We start from the raw sequence: 13,512 nt of genomic DNA, 5'->3' as shown, positions 1-13,512 counted from the left end.
GCCGGAGAAGAGGTGAATTGGCAGTGGGACGTGGCGGCCTGCGGGGCTCTACTCCCTCAGGGCACCTTGCCTCGTTCCCTGGTGAGGGTGTCCTTGCGCCTGACCTCTCCGTCCACTCTATTTGTCCAGGCCCCGACAGCCTGAAATAAAAGTTTGCCTCCGTTCAGATCTATGCTCTCTTCAAACACTCGGCTCTCGTGAGATCTGTTTGGACAGTACGCTTTGCTCCTGTGTTTCTTCTGGACTCAAGTGAACCTCACTTATTGCCTACCCGAATGTCAATACTGTTTGGCCTTTCTAGTTCATTGGCTACGTTCTGTGGACCAGATGGGCCCTGGGGTTGAATGACACTCAATACTGCAAAACTAGGGGGAAAAAGGGGCAGAACATAGCATAAAAGCAAGGAGCAGCTGTATAGTATTTTAATGCTTTGGAGAAAACATCAAAATTAAGGACTGTGGTTCCCATGGCTGAGCTTCAAGCCTGTCCCTGCATTATCCCAGAGCCACTGAAGAGGATCTGCACCCTTCCCACTGCTTGCTTTTGGCAGAGTGGGTCACCGTGGGTGTTTCTGTGACACCTGGGAAGACCCGCGGCAGCACTAGCTCCAGGGTGGGAGGAAAGCGCGTGCTTGGCTGTGGGCCCTGGGAATTGTCTAACGCTCTTATGAGAAGCATCACAAAGCATCAGAAAGCATGACATGGCCTGACTTTGCCCCCTTGACGTGGGACAAGCACTGGCCCCCTCTGGGGTTGCCTGAAGTTTGGCAAAGTGGCTGCCTGACCACTCTACAGTCAGGCCATGAGCTCTGCTTCCAGCCCAATTCGAAGAGTTCGGATAAAATGCTGACTGTAACCCCTACACCCGGGGCTATTGAAGCCGCCAGGCTCCCTCCTGAGATCAGCTCTGAAAACAGGGTCCTGGCAGGAGCCAGGTGGTGGGGAGCCTCCAGCTCTCCCCTCTGCGCAGAGGACATAGCACACTCTCCGTGGGCTAGTCCCAGCTGCTCCCATTGCTACACCCACCCTTCTTCCCTTTACCAGCTGTGGCTCGCACCAGACCTACCGCCTGGCATCTCCCTGCTCAGGCGCCAGGAAGCTTGGGGCTGCAGCACGTCTGTGATTTCTGCAGCGCGGTTGGCACTAGTCTCACTTGTTGCTGGTTTTTGTGTCTCCTGAGACGCATCTTAACTTCTGGGCTTGCCCCGTATCTAAGAGAAGAGTACTGACTATGTGGAGACCATCTGGAAGGATGGCTGGCTGGCTTCATGTAGAGGACTGGGGACTGAAAGCAAGTAAGTAATTATAAGATAATTGCATTTTAACCACTCTAATTGCATGTTCTAAGCAGGTATCCAATTGCGTTCTCACTAGAGCCTACCATTGCAACAGGAATTTCCTGATACCGTGACAGTGCGGTGTGATGTTCACACAATGTTTGGTCTCAGGAGCACTTTCCCTTTGTCCTTTGAGTCCTCCTCACATCAGTCTAGTTAAGAGTTGACAGCCAAGGAAACTGAGGCCCAGACAGGGGAGTGGCCCGCCAGCCAGGTATGCTGGCTCTTGTCTTTCAATTCTGGGTCTTTTTGGTCTTTTTCACCGGTCCATAGGTTTTTCTCAAAGAAAAAAAATAAGGTTGAATTTTGATCGGTAGAATGTACTTGGGGGCCGAAAGATCTAGGCCCAAACTCTATCTATTCTGTGACTAGTGAATTTAGAGACAATCTTTGTGGGAGTATTGTGTGCATGTAACTGGGGGGACGGACTTCCTGCGTGTAAAGAATTCTTGATCTGCTAGAAAGTTCGCTATAAACTCACGTGGCCTCATCCAGGCTCTTGTCCAGCTATGGAGAGCCTCCCAGGCCAGGGCAACGGCTGGAGGGCGAAGGGTCTGCACTGTGGAGCAGCATGCGAGTTTGTGTTTCTGTTCCTTGGGCTTTGTGGCCTGCTAAGAGCCCACTGATAGACAAAGACAGTGAGATGAAAACATCGCCACCGCCGTCCAGTTACTCCCTTGCTGCCTGTGTGACGAGGACTGCCTGTGTTTCTTGGCTGTACGGAACCGTGGGCCCAGGGTACAGGCACGAACCTCCTTCTCCCACTGGGCTCCACAGGCAGTCATCTACTTCACAGGAGTGGGATGAGGCTCATGGCCAGGGCATGAGAACAGCCAGGGTCCAGCTGTGAGGACCAGCATGCAAGGGGGAGAGGCGCCTCAGCAGATAGGCACCGCCAGGCCTGCTGGTCCCAGTGTGGGACACCGGAGGGAAGCCAGCCATTGGGGACTGCTTTATGCTATTTCTCACTGCTCCAAAAACTTGGAATTCTTACTAAATAAAAAAAGGTAACCTTTTACTAAAGAATTGATTTCTTCTATAAGTTTCTAAAAAACCTAATGGAAATACCATGCAGCATAAATCAAATTCCAGGTGGGCCGCGCAGCTGGCGTGGAGCGGCGTGGGCGGCCACCAAGCGCACCCGGGGAGGTACCACAGCTCCTGGCTGCGCCTTCTGGTGTAGCCCACCTGGAAATGGTGGAGGACATTACTGATTTGCAATCAGTAATACTCAAAGTTGCCCAGCTTTGAGTGAATATATTTTTTTCCTTTAAAAAAAGAGATGCTCTCACTTTTACATTAGAAGAAGAAAATACCTGCAAATCATGAAGTTCAGGTGCTTTCCTGAGCTAGGACAAGGTCTCTGCTCTAGGTCTCCAATGCCCACAGTAAAATTCTATCACAACCAATAGTCCCTGAGGGCCAAAGACCAACAGCTGCACGCAGATTTCCAGGATGGGGAATTCGGCCTCGGAGAAGCAGATGGATCGGTGCCCCAAGCTCACTGTCACGGAGTTTCAGAACTATTACTGATTGGCTGAAACTCAAGCAGGAGCTCAGGCATTCCCAACACACTGTCTTTTCAGCTCAGCAGTTACATTTGTGCATTCAGGGAAAATAGGAAAGTGGCAAAAACTAAAAGCAACAATAAATGGTCAATTTGGCTGATCGACAAAAAAAAAAAGGGTAGATTTTGTTGATTGCCAGCCATGCTTGGGGAAGCTAACCCCTGTCCTTCCAGGAGAGGCCTCTCGGGTCCCTAAGAACTTTTGAACAAGTGAGTAGCTCACCAGGTGGCCAAGACCTCTTGAAGAATTGTCTATAATAGGCCAAGAAGATGATTGGCTCTGCCTTCAGAGTGGTCAAATACAATTGGCACGTTTGCATCTGACCCACCAGTTATCCCTCAAGGCTCTTGGTTAGATGCGACTCATCTCTGTGCCTGCTTCTTGAGACCATTTTAATGTACTCAGTATTTGCAAAGACTGTGGGAACCTAAATCTTCACTTCCCACCTGGGGAGTGCTGCCCCTGCCGACCAAGTTTTGGTGTTTGCAGTCTTTGAAACATTATGATTTTATAAAGCAGATGGAACATTCTAGACAGAAGGACAGCCCACAATGACTGAATTCTTGAGGCAGTGCATCAGGTATGATTTTATTTAAAATGTGTCCAATAAGATTTTTTTCCACTTGGAATGAACATCTTACCTCTTTCTGCATGTTATCAACAGTACTTCCTCATTCCCTGGAGTTTCTTAGAAAGCTCTAAGTGACTTAACAGAAGAGAGTAATGAAACCGCGTGGAGATTAAATAACGGGGAGTTTACACCAGGGCAAAGGTACTTGCATCTCAACCTGGGGGACACACGAGTGACTATGGGGTGAAGAGACAGACCCGGTCATGCAACCCACGTGCGGCCGCTCGCTGGCTCGCCGGCGTCCTTTGGGTTCTGGAGTTCCCAGCCACTAGCACAGGCAGAACGAGGCAGACGACTGCGGCGGGTGGGAACCCGTCTGTTGCTTTTGGTGACTGAGAAGACGAGAGCATAGATACACAGTCACGATAGCACCCCCTAGCATCGGAAGCGACTGTCCGCTCCGCCCGGCCCTTCTCTGAGTCCCAGGGGTGGCCCCTGGCATCCGAGCCCTTGTCCACCTGGTGCCAAGGCACCCCTGCCTCTCACCGAATGGCACTGGTTTATCTGTGAACAGCAGCACACCACAGAGTCAGCAGAGAGAGAGAGAGAGAGAGAGAGAGAGAGAGAGAGAGAGAGAGAAGAGAGAAAGAGAGAAAGAGAAAGAGAAAGGACACCTTTTAACCACGTGGGCAGGTGTAGTTTGAAATCACTAGAACCTGGCAATTGGCAAGTCTGCGTTTTTCAGGAGCCGAAGGTCAGAGCACGGATGGGGTCTAAACGATGCCACAGAAGACCACAGGCCACAGAAAGAAGAAAGACGCATCTTCAGGCGATGTTGACCTGCCAGGGAGAGGAAGAGGGAGGCCGAGCACAGCAAACAGGGGCTGGTGCGGGGCGCCCGGCCCGTGCCACTTAATCTACACGGACACAGAGCACACGGAGCAGAACAGGGCCAGCCGGTGGAGGGTCCTGCTGCTGCTGCTGCTGCTGCTGCTGGAGCTGCTGTCATGGAAAGAAGCAAGGCCAAGGCGCGGGCGGGCAGCGGGGACCATCACCATCTTGACGTGTGTTCTAAAGTGACTTAGCAATGACCACTCGTCGCTCGTCAAAACACAATCCGAGCGGCATTCGCTCCTCCTCCTCTCTGTAAACACATTTGTTCATAAATAACTTAAATGTCTCCTTCACGTTCAGGATGCAGTTCTGGCTGGAGTAGAAAAGGTCGGGGCGGGGGGGGATGCGCAGCGCTGGGAGGAGATGGATGTCAGGGGAGGCGGTGTGTGTGGACGGGCTGGAGCGTCTGACGCACGTGGCCAACATCAGCCGTCGGAGACGGGAGGAGTGACCCAGCCGTACTTTTCGTGAGTCTTCACCAAACTCTTAAAGGTAGCTTCGGCCTCCTTGCGACTGAAGGACTTTTTTGATTTGCCGGCCTTCCTGCAGATCCGCCCCTGTGTGAGATACAAAGAGAAGCAAGGTCGGGACCTCTGCAGGAGTTATGCTTGCCACCAAGTCTGCCAAAGACACACAAAGCAGTGGGGACGTCCAACCGGCCAGCAGCAAGGGTGGCCACTCTGGCTGGGCAGGCATCCGTTCCCTACTGTGGCCTTGGTAGGGAGCGGATGGGGGAGCCAGGGGCTAGCCAGTCTTCAGGGGCTGGGGGCTGTCTTCACAAACCCACAGCCTCACTTTACCTGGATTTGTGTCTTCCTTGAAGCTAGAAGATACCCGCCTACCCTGGGGCTCTGTGGAAGGACCAGCTCTATTTAAAGAGCCTGTTCTCCCCGAGGCAAACAGCCTTCTAACTTCTTGTACTTCCTCAGCTGAATGTCTTTGTAACTTTTAATTCTTTTTTGATAGCAGTGGAAATTACAAAATTTATATTTCTTAATATACAGATGTGTTTATTTTTCATTTTTTTATTTTTTTGGTGGTACTGGAGTTCCTGGAAACCCTTCTACCTCCGAGCTATACTCCCAGACCTATTTTATACTTTTTTAAAATTTGGAAACAGGGTCTCTTAAGCCAGTGAGGCTGTGTTCGAACCTGCACGATCCTCCTGTCTCCGCCTCCCAAGCGCAGGGATTACAAACGTGTGCCACCACGCCCGGCCAGATGTGTATATTTATGTTACTATATGCAATTAAAAAACTCTAGCTTTTAAAATCTGAGCTTGGGGGGCTGGGATGTAGCTAAGTGGCAAAGTGCCTGCTTTCCAGGTACGGCGCTTCTGGGTTCAATAAACAAACAAAAAAAGACCCTTTGAAAATCTGGGCTTGGGAGCAATGAATGACTCTGTGCGCCTAACATCACTCAGAGTCATTGTGTCCACTCACAGCCTGGGAGGTGGGTAGGGGCTGGGGTCAGGGCCACCGCCCTGGCAGTGACCAGACGTGTTCTGAAGGGGAGCATCTGGTTTATCTAAAGATGGCAAAAGAGGGCTCTAGACCATGAGAAAGAAAAAGTCAGGTTACATTGCTGAGAGTAGGTTGCACTGCCTTGGCAAGCCCTGGAAAATATGGTTTATTTGACATGAGAAGGTATGAGCAGACAGAAGCTCTTTGGGAGATGGGGTGATGTGGACTCTTGATTACACAGATGTGCTTTGCTTCTACATCTCATGTTGGCAGATGGCCAGAGTGCCCCTTGAGCCTCACGGGGACATCTCTTCCCTCTGGGCCTCGTGTAGGCTGTCCTGGGATTCTGCCGGTCTCCCTGAGTCTCTTGGACAAGCATTCTGTGGATGGGGCAGAAACACCCCGAAACACCTGGCTGCATTTCACCAACTAACCAGTACCACAGATGACAACCAACTTCTTCCCGCTCTTTGTGAGCTTTACTAATTTACTAATTTTCTCTGGATAGGACCTCTACATTCCCAGTGTGTAATGATTTTGCAACAGCACCACCATGGGCACGTGCTGTCGAATCGGCCTCGTCATCTGTGGCCTCCTGCCCCACGCTGCGGGCCCTTCCCTTGGACAGGCACCAGGGGCAGAAGCCACCCAGGTCTGTGTGGCCAGGGGCAGGCAGTGCCCACCAGTCTTGGCTCTGTCTGACAAACCCAGTGGGATGGTCCAGACTGCCTGTGAATCCTCTGGCAATTTGTATATCTGAAGCTAGGTGGTGGTTCCTACTCAGCAGCCGCCGCTGCTTCAGTGGGCAGGCCGAGCCGTGCTTGGGTGGGTGGCGGGGGTCCAGGTGTGGCGCTCTGTCCCCTCTGGTGTATTGTCCATCTGCCACCAAGGCAGGGACACCCTTGCTAAAGGGCGGCTGGGTTCACATCATTTGAGCTCCTCACAGGGAGCAGTAAGGCCAGGCGAGAAGCCAGAAGTAGCTATGAATAAAGCACTGGAAACTTTCCCACGTCTCACCGGGATATGGCGCTCATTCTGAATTACGTAATGCTGTGCTTTTTCTAATGGGATGTAGGTATGCTTGTTATTGAGGGACCACCGAGAGCTAACGTTTTCATTATCATCCTCATCATCATGGGCTGAGGTCAGTCCACATGTTTGTCCTTAAACACATGAAGGAGCATCTTTGCAGGGACCCTTGGCATCCATTTTTACATCCAGTGAGAACAGATACCAAGGGCTGTGTTGTTACTTTTTTTTTTAAATAAAGTACATGGTTTAATTTATCAGTCTTTTTAATAACACTATGGTATAGCTTGAGAATTCTGAACTAAAGGTACTTATGACTAACAGGCGCACAATAATCTGAATATTCCATCGCTCTGGGAATGAGCATACACTTTGCCTGTTCTTTGTGAAAGTCTCAATTGTTACAAGAAACAACAAACAAAACCCGGCAGGAACAGGCTGCTCCTTGTTGCTGTCTCTTCCCTGGAGGGATGATGAACATGGAGCTCAGGGCTTAGTCAATTCAGCGACCAAGAGACGGAGCCTGTTATGAACTAGTTGGGGTGGACGGCTTTCACTCCACTGTCAGTAAACAGCTCTCAGCTCCTAGATCTGACACCCACCCCGACTGGGAAGAGATGCTTTTTCATGGGTTGTCTGTCCTCTCCGGATTGGCCAGTTCAGTATTACACAGTGAAGCTCTGGACTCCATAACCAGCCCTTCTATTTCCGGGCTGCTGAGCTGTTCTTGCTGAAATTCCTTTGCAACGCCTACAGCACAAGGAGAGGGACGGCCTCCACCCCCTGTGGTGACTGCTGCTGCCGTTTCCTTCTTCCAGATATGGACTCTTGGAACGTGGACTTCTGGCATGAAAGTGTGGATAATACCCATCTGACAGCGTTACTGGGCACATTCATTAAGACAACGAATTGAACACATGGAATTCTGGACTGCATCCTATTAATAAAGGACTGTTTCCCCCTCTCAAAACATTCATTTTTCCCTTGTCTGTTTCTGTAGAGCTGACAGTGAGTCTAGTCTGGGATGTTTCCCTGGAATAGCTCTTACTTCTCCTCAACTATCTCTACTTGTACTTATTCAGTTAGTTACTTACTTTTATCTTACCATCCAGAGCTACGGCAGCACCTTCATAAAGGAACTGTCTCCCAAGCCACAGAGCCTAAACCTACAGCTATGAACATCACAGGACTTTGCCATCAACAACCTAGAGGTCTCACGCCGACCCTGAGCAGAGCAGTACTAACGTGAACCTGGTCCTCTCGGGCTACGTGGTCCTCTCAGGCCCTTTAGTTTTCTTTCCTCTGGCTTTTGGGGGTCAACCACCACGATTCAATATGAAGACATGTCTACACAGCTAATAAGCTAATAGGACCCCAAACACAGGTCCTCGGTTCAATCCTGGTCTCATGTGGACTCCGTCACACCAGCATGCGCATGGAATTTCAGCCCGTGCCAGCATTCCTGCGTCTCCCTCCACCCTCTGTATGCCTTGTTCAGCCATTCATTCATTCATTCACTCATTAACGTGCCGGGCACTACGTTTAAAGAGCCACAGAGTGTGTCCTATAGGGGTGCGGGGCACATCATGGGAAGAAGCTGAGGAGGCGGGGGCCGCGTGGCAGGCTTCCTCAGCCTGAGGCCGGGCCCGCCTGGCCTTGCACACCCTGGGTGATCCATACACGGAGTAGGGTGCAGGTAGCACACCTGGCCTTGACCACTAACATGCCAGAACCACCACAACCAACCTATCTGAGACGCTGTCACACGTCCCCAGGAGGGCGATTCCCTGGCGTATGGATCAAGACGGCGCCCAGCAAAGGGGCCCAGTTCTCTCTCCTCCAGCAGTTGCCATCTCCCTTGGGCACCTTGGGCTGCTGGACTGCAAAGCTTTCCAGAGAAAGAATTCTGGGCTCCATGGAGCTCACAGTCCAGAGGGAATGGGGAGCTCTGGATTGAGGAAGAGAGAGAGTGAAGAGAGAAGAAGAGAGCAGCTTTGGTGGTCTAGGCATCAAGCAAGGTTTGTGATTGATGGCACTTGAGCTGAACCTTGAAATCCAGCCCCAGGGAAAGGCCCAGAATCTGTTCTCTGGGCACACTGAGCAGGTGACCAGCGGCTTGGGGACGGAGTTTTAGAGCTGTGTGTGCTGGGTGGCGGAAGGCCTGGCTTCTAATCCAACACTGCTTGGCTCTCACACCTTAGACATACCCCCCCCCTCTGAATCCCAATTCCCCAAGCCATAAAATAAGACTAATAAGAGTATTACCTGACACTGGGGTTTCTTAAGCATTTAATATATTAAAACAGATAAGATGCTTGGCCCAGCACCAGCCCCAGGGTGAACACAATAAATGGGGCTTTTTATTTTTTAAAGCTCCTATGAAGGGTTGATATCCTTTGGCTAAAGATAGTTTGATTAGTTTCTTCTTTTAAGCATGAGCATGCACGCACACACACACACACACACACACACACACACATTTTTCTGTCTTTTCACATGGATATCATGACTTTATTTATTTGATCACAAAAATGTCATTAGACAAATCAAATATATTGTATGTACATGGCTAATTTCTCAGCCTTTTAAATTATGTCCATTTTTATTTAATTTTTGGCCCTGGGACATTCTACCTCTGAGCTACACCCCAGCCCTTTTTATTTTTAAAACAAGATCTTGCTAAGTTGCTGAGGCTGGACTTGAACCAGTGACCCTCCTGTCTCAGCCTCTCAAGTACTTGGATTACAGGTGTGTGCCACTATGCCTGCAAATCATGTATATGTAAATCATGTACACTATGGCTAAATCATGTACATGCTAAATTAATTCTATATTTCTTACTTTCCAGAAATTTCTCACTTTCCAGATTTCTCCTTTTATGCCTGCTTGGTTGTGTGTGTGTGTGTGTGTGTGTGTGTGTGTGTGTGTGTGTGTGTGTTGAGGCAAAAAATGCAAGAGGCGGCTGCTTTACGTGGACCCAGCCATGGACACAATGTTCCATTTTCAAGGCTAAAACATTATTCATCAGGAAACAGCCCATGGTCTGTTTTCTCCTTCAGGATCGTTCTACCTGCATGGAAGGTTCTGGAAATACTGTCCTGAGCGCATCCCTACCGTCTCTCTGAATTGCCGGCTGAGGAGACACTGGTACTTCTGCATTTACCTAAACCCTTCACACCTAGCTTGGTGCCTTGAAGACAATGCTACTGCGGCCAGCCTCAGCAAGCCTGCGCTTCCTGAAGTTCCCAGGACCGAGAGGGACTGTGCCATCCTCCACTCTCGGAGTGATTTTCCTAGCTAACCTGACCCTTTGGCTCAGAATCTGGGCCAACCCGGCTTCCTACACACGAGCTCTTTTTTAGGGTACCACGTTATTCCTTCTTCTTCACATTTTGAGAAGGGAATTAGCCTCCCTCCCCACGATACCTCCATTTTAACAGACTACCCATGCTGGGCGGGCTTCCTCCTCACTACCAGGAGGTGGGGGGACAACTCTGCTTACTCCAGCCTGTGGCCACCCACCCTCAGCAAGCCCATGAGACCAAGACTCCTTCCATCTGTCCATGCAGCCTAATTTAGGGACGGGATTCCAGGTCCTCCTGATGCTGCATGTCAAAGATGGGAAGGATGTACCCACGGTCTGTCCTTGAACGCTGGGGAAACATAGCCAACAGATGGTTGCCAGGGAGACGAGATGCACTGAAAGTTACCCCATCCTCATTTCCTGCCTTTCCCCAGTTTCCTCTCCTCCTGTGTGGGAGGCGATCCCCTGCGACCCCAATCCCCTCCCTGGCATTTGCTGCTGGTTGGATCATTGGTCAGTGGAGACAATTTCTCATCTCCTGACCCCCACTACTCAGATTTCTTGGCACAGATCATAGTTACAGCAACCCCTCTGAAGGGAAACCCCACAGAAACAGAGACTAAGAGTGTGTTCCATGACGTGACAGGAAAGAGCGCCCCGGGATCTATCTGTCAGGACAGAGGACGGCCACATTCTGTTCTCTGCTCCTGTAAGAGCTCAGGAACTTCATGAGTTTGAACTGCAAACGTGGTTGTTTTGGAGAAATGGTATTGAGAAAGGATGCAAGACTTTCCCAGGCAGCCGGGGTGGCAGATGCCCGGCGCTTTCCCTCTGGAGCGAGTGTCTGGCTTCAGGGAGCGTGTCCGCCTTTGCACCCAAGGGTGACATTTCACAGCTTTGCTCTCTCCTGAGCAATGAGGACTTGTAATGACAGAGAAAGCGCTCATGGCGTTCTGCAGCACAGGAGTTTCCGAATGCAGAAACAACTTCTGCAGCACTGAATAAATAAAGCTGATGAGATTTTGCAAGCAGCTGAAGTTTTGAGATACATCCTCTATAAAGATTCAAGTGTGAAAGTGTTATGATTTGGGCACCAACGGTATAAAATATATATTATCTTTCAGAACAGTCTACTTTTACTGCAAAGACACAGCAAAAACAAGACTCTACATGGATTATTTACTTCACCTACTTTAGCACTTTACTGTTTTTTTTTTTAATGAACTGTGCTTATATAGATGTGAAATTTAATTTCTGCCCACTAGCTATGACCACCTCGCTGCTGAGCAGCAGTCTACCTGGCTGCAGTGGGGTGGTTTGTGGGGAACAGAGCAGGTGTGTCCTGAGTTTGATTTTTTCTTCTCTTGAGTCATTAGAGATGGAATTCACACTGTGGGGTGTAGAGGAGGCCTCTGAGCAGAGTCCTGCACATTCCCTGTGCACCAGCAGAGCCAGACAGATGCCATCACTGGCCCACGTGGACTTTGGCTCACGCAGGGACGCTTGACACTCACGGCTTCAGCCTCACCCTCACCCATGTGCCAGTTTTACTCGCCCAGCTCCTGTGGGACACTCACAGCAGGCCTGTCCTCGCTGTGCCCAAGGGCTGAGGCTCTGCTCACCCACCCTCTGCCCTGTGAGTTTCTCTCTTGAGCCCCCTATTTTGAATAAAGCTGAACCAACTTCCGGCCAGCCATTCTCCAAAGTTTGACATGTCACCAAGAGCCTGCTGGTGGGCTCCAGCCCGCTGGGTTTGGGGGCAGGGGTGGGGATCCACAGGAACTCTGGCCCCAGCCTTCTGGCAGGGGACACCAGTGACCTGCAGAGGGTCCCACCTCCCCCTGCCACACAGGCAACATGCCTTCCCGGGTTAACCCCAGCAGGAAGGACTGGGTTTGGGGGCCACTTGCTGAGACTCCTTGTCACAACTGAACGCACAGCAGGTCTACCATTGTGGCCCTGCTCCCTCGCCAGGACACAGAGGGGACACAGCCCAGGTTGGGCTCAGTTCTGGAGGCCTCCTGGGGCCTGTTGGGCGGGCGAAGGTGGACAGTCCTGTAATCATCTCGGCCCCTCCAGAGGGCTGTGGGCACTTGCATGCGTGTGGGGTGGGTGGAAGGCCTGCCCTCCTGTCCTTGACCCCTGAGGACATGCCACAAGGCCAGCTTCAGGTGACAGACCTTTAGCAACAATGCGGCCACTGGATCCAGGGTTCAGAAGTGAGTTTACCCTGGGACGCTGGGGTGAAGGTGGAAATTTGTGAGTCCCTGGAGTTGGGATCATGAAATCCCAAAGAGAAGGGGTATTTCCATCGTCTACTGAGAGGCAGGGACCACTCCCATCCCCGAGAAGGGCAGATCCTTGCTGATGGCGACAAGTGTCCAGTGAAGACAGCGCCATTTTACTATCATAAAGCTCCATGACAGTTTCCTGCTGAGGAAGCCGATAGCAAGTGGGCAGCGGTGCTAGAGATGGGGCTGCAGGTGGGGCTGCAGGGGCCTCATGGTGAGGGATGGGCAGGGGCTGGCCCAAACGTGCTGTGCATGCATGAAACTTTGCTGCTCCTGGGAGGCTTTTTACCAGGGCTACGAGGTTCGAAGCATAGGAGCGCACTGTCCACTTGAGTGGCCGCAAGTGGCCCTCGAGTGCCCCTTCCCCTAGACCCTGCACGCACTGCCCTCTACAGCTTCGCTCCGGGGCAGCAACAACACGGCAGCTCCCTGAACTGCAGGCAAACCCCAAACAGTTCTGTGGGAAAATTAAACCTTTGTGTGCTGAAAACTTTTAATAACCAAACACTCTATAAAAAACTGGAAGACACTGGCTGGGTGCATTTGCCCTGAGCACATCATTTGACTGTTTTGTGCAGAGGCTGCTAATGAGGTGCTAAAGAGGTGCCAGGCTAGGGCTGCAGAAGGAAACATCTACTCAGTGTAAAAATAATGACCCCCTCCCCTCCTGACCCAGAGGTACCAACCGCATGTGGTTCTAGAAACGTATCCGCTAACTAAGCAGGTGCGCACCACCCTGCTTTCAAGGACCCCGGAGCACCTGAGCCTTGGCCAAGGGTGCGATGCACTTTACACAGCAATCCTAACATTTCTTAGTTCCTAAGTGTATTCCCTAAAGCCTGCTCTGAGACGCAGCAGCCACCACAGGGGTGGGCTCCTGTGCCTCTCTGGACCAGGGGCTCTCTGGCTCTTGGTGGTCTGACCAACTTTCTCTACTGCTGCAGGGCACACATCGACCAGCTACACCATTATCCATGACCAGAGTGACCCTGGTAGGCAGCCAGGTAGAAATGAGCAGGGCAGGGCAAGACTGGGATGAACCTGAGGGGAAATTCA

At 51.1% G+C, this 13,512-nt stretch overlaps 1 protein-coding gene across 1 annotated transcript in view; it reads right to left on the bottom strand.

Annotated features, from left to right (window-relative positions):
* Positions 1 to 4,794: 4,794 nt before the first annotated feature.
* Positions 4,795 to 13,512, bottom strand: part of UBE2QL1 (ubiquitin conjugating enzyme E2 QL1) — a gene marked incomplete at both ends in the record, with an annotated part of 33,886 nt that continues 25,168 nt past the window's right edge. The window contains one exon of the mRNA XM_080710908.1: positions 4,795 to 4,926. Coding sequence (XP_080567034.1) covers positions 4,795 to 4,926 — 132 coding nt within the window. The remainder of the gene's footprint in view (positions 4,927 to 13,512) is intronic.

Source organism: Muscardinus avellanarius (assembly GCF_963383645.1).
Source record: "Muscardinus avellanarius genome assembly, chromosome: 1".
In the NCBI taxonomy this organism is placed as follows: domain Eukaryota; kingdom Metazoa; phylum Chordata; class Mammalia; order Rodentia; family Gliridae; genus Muscardinus; species Muscardinus avellanarius.
The sequence above is the reverse complement of the archived record's forward strand: the minus strand, read 5'-3'. Positions and strand labels throughout refer to the sequence as shown.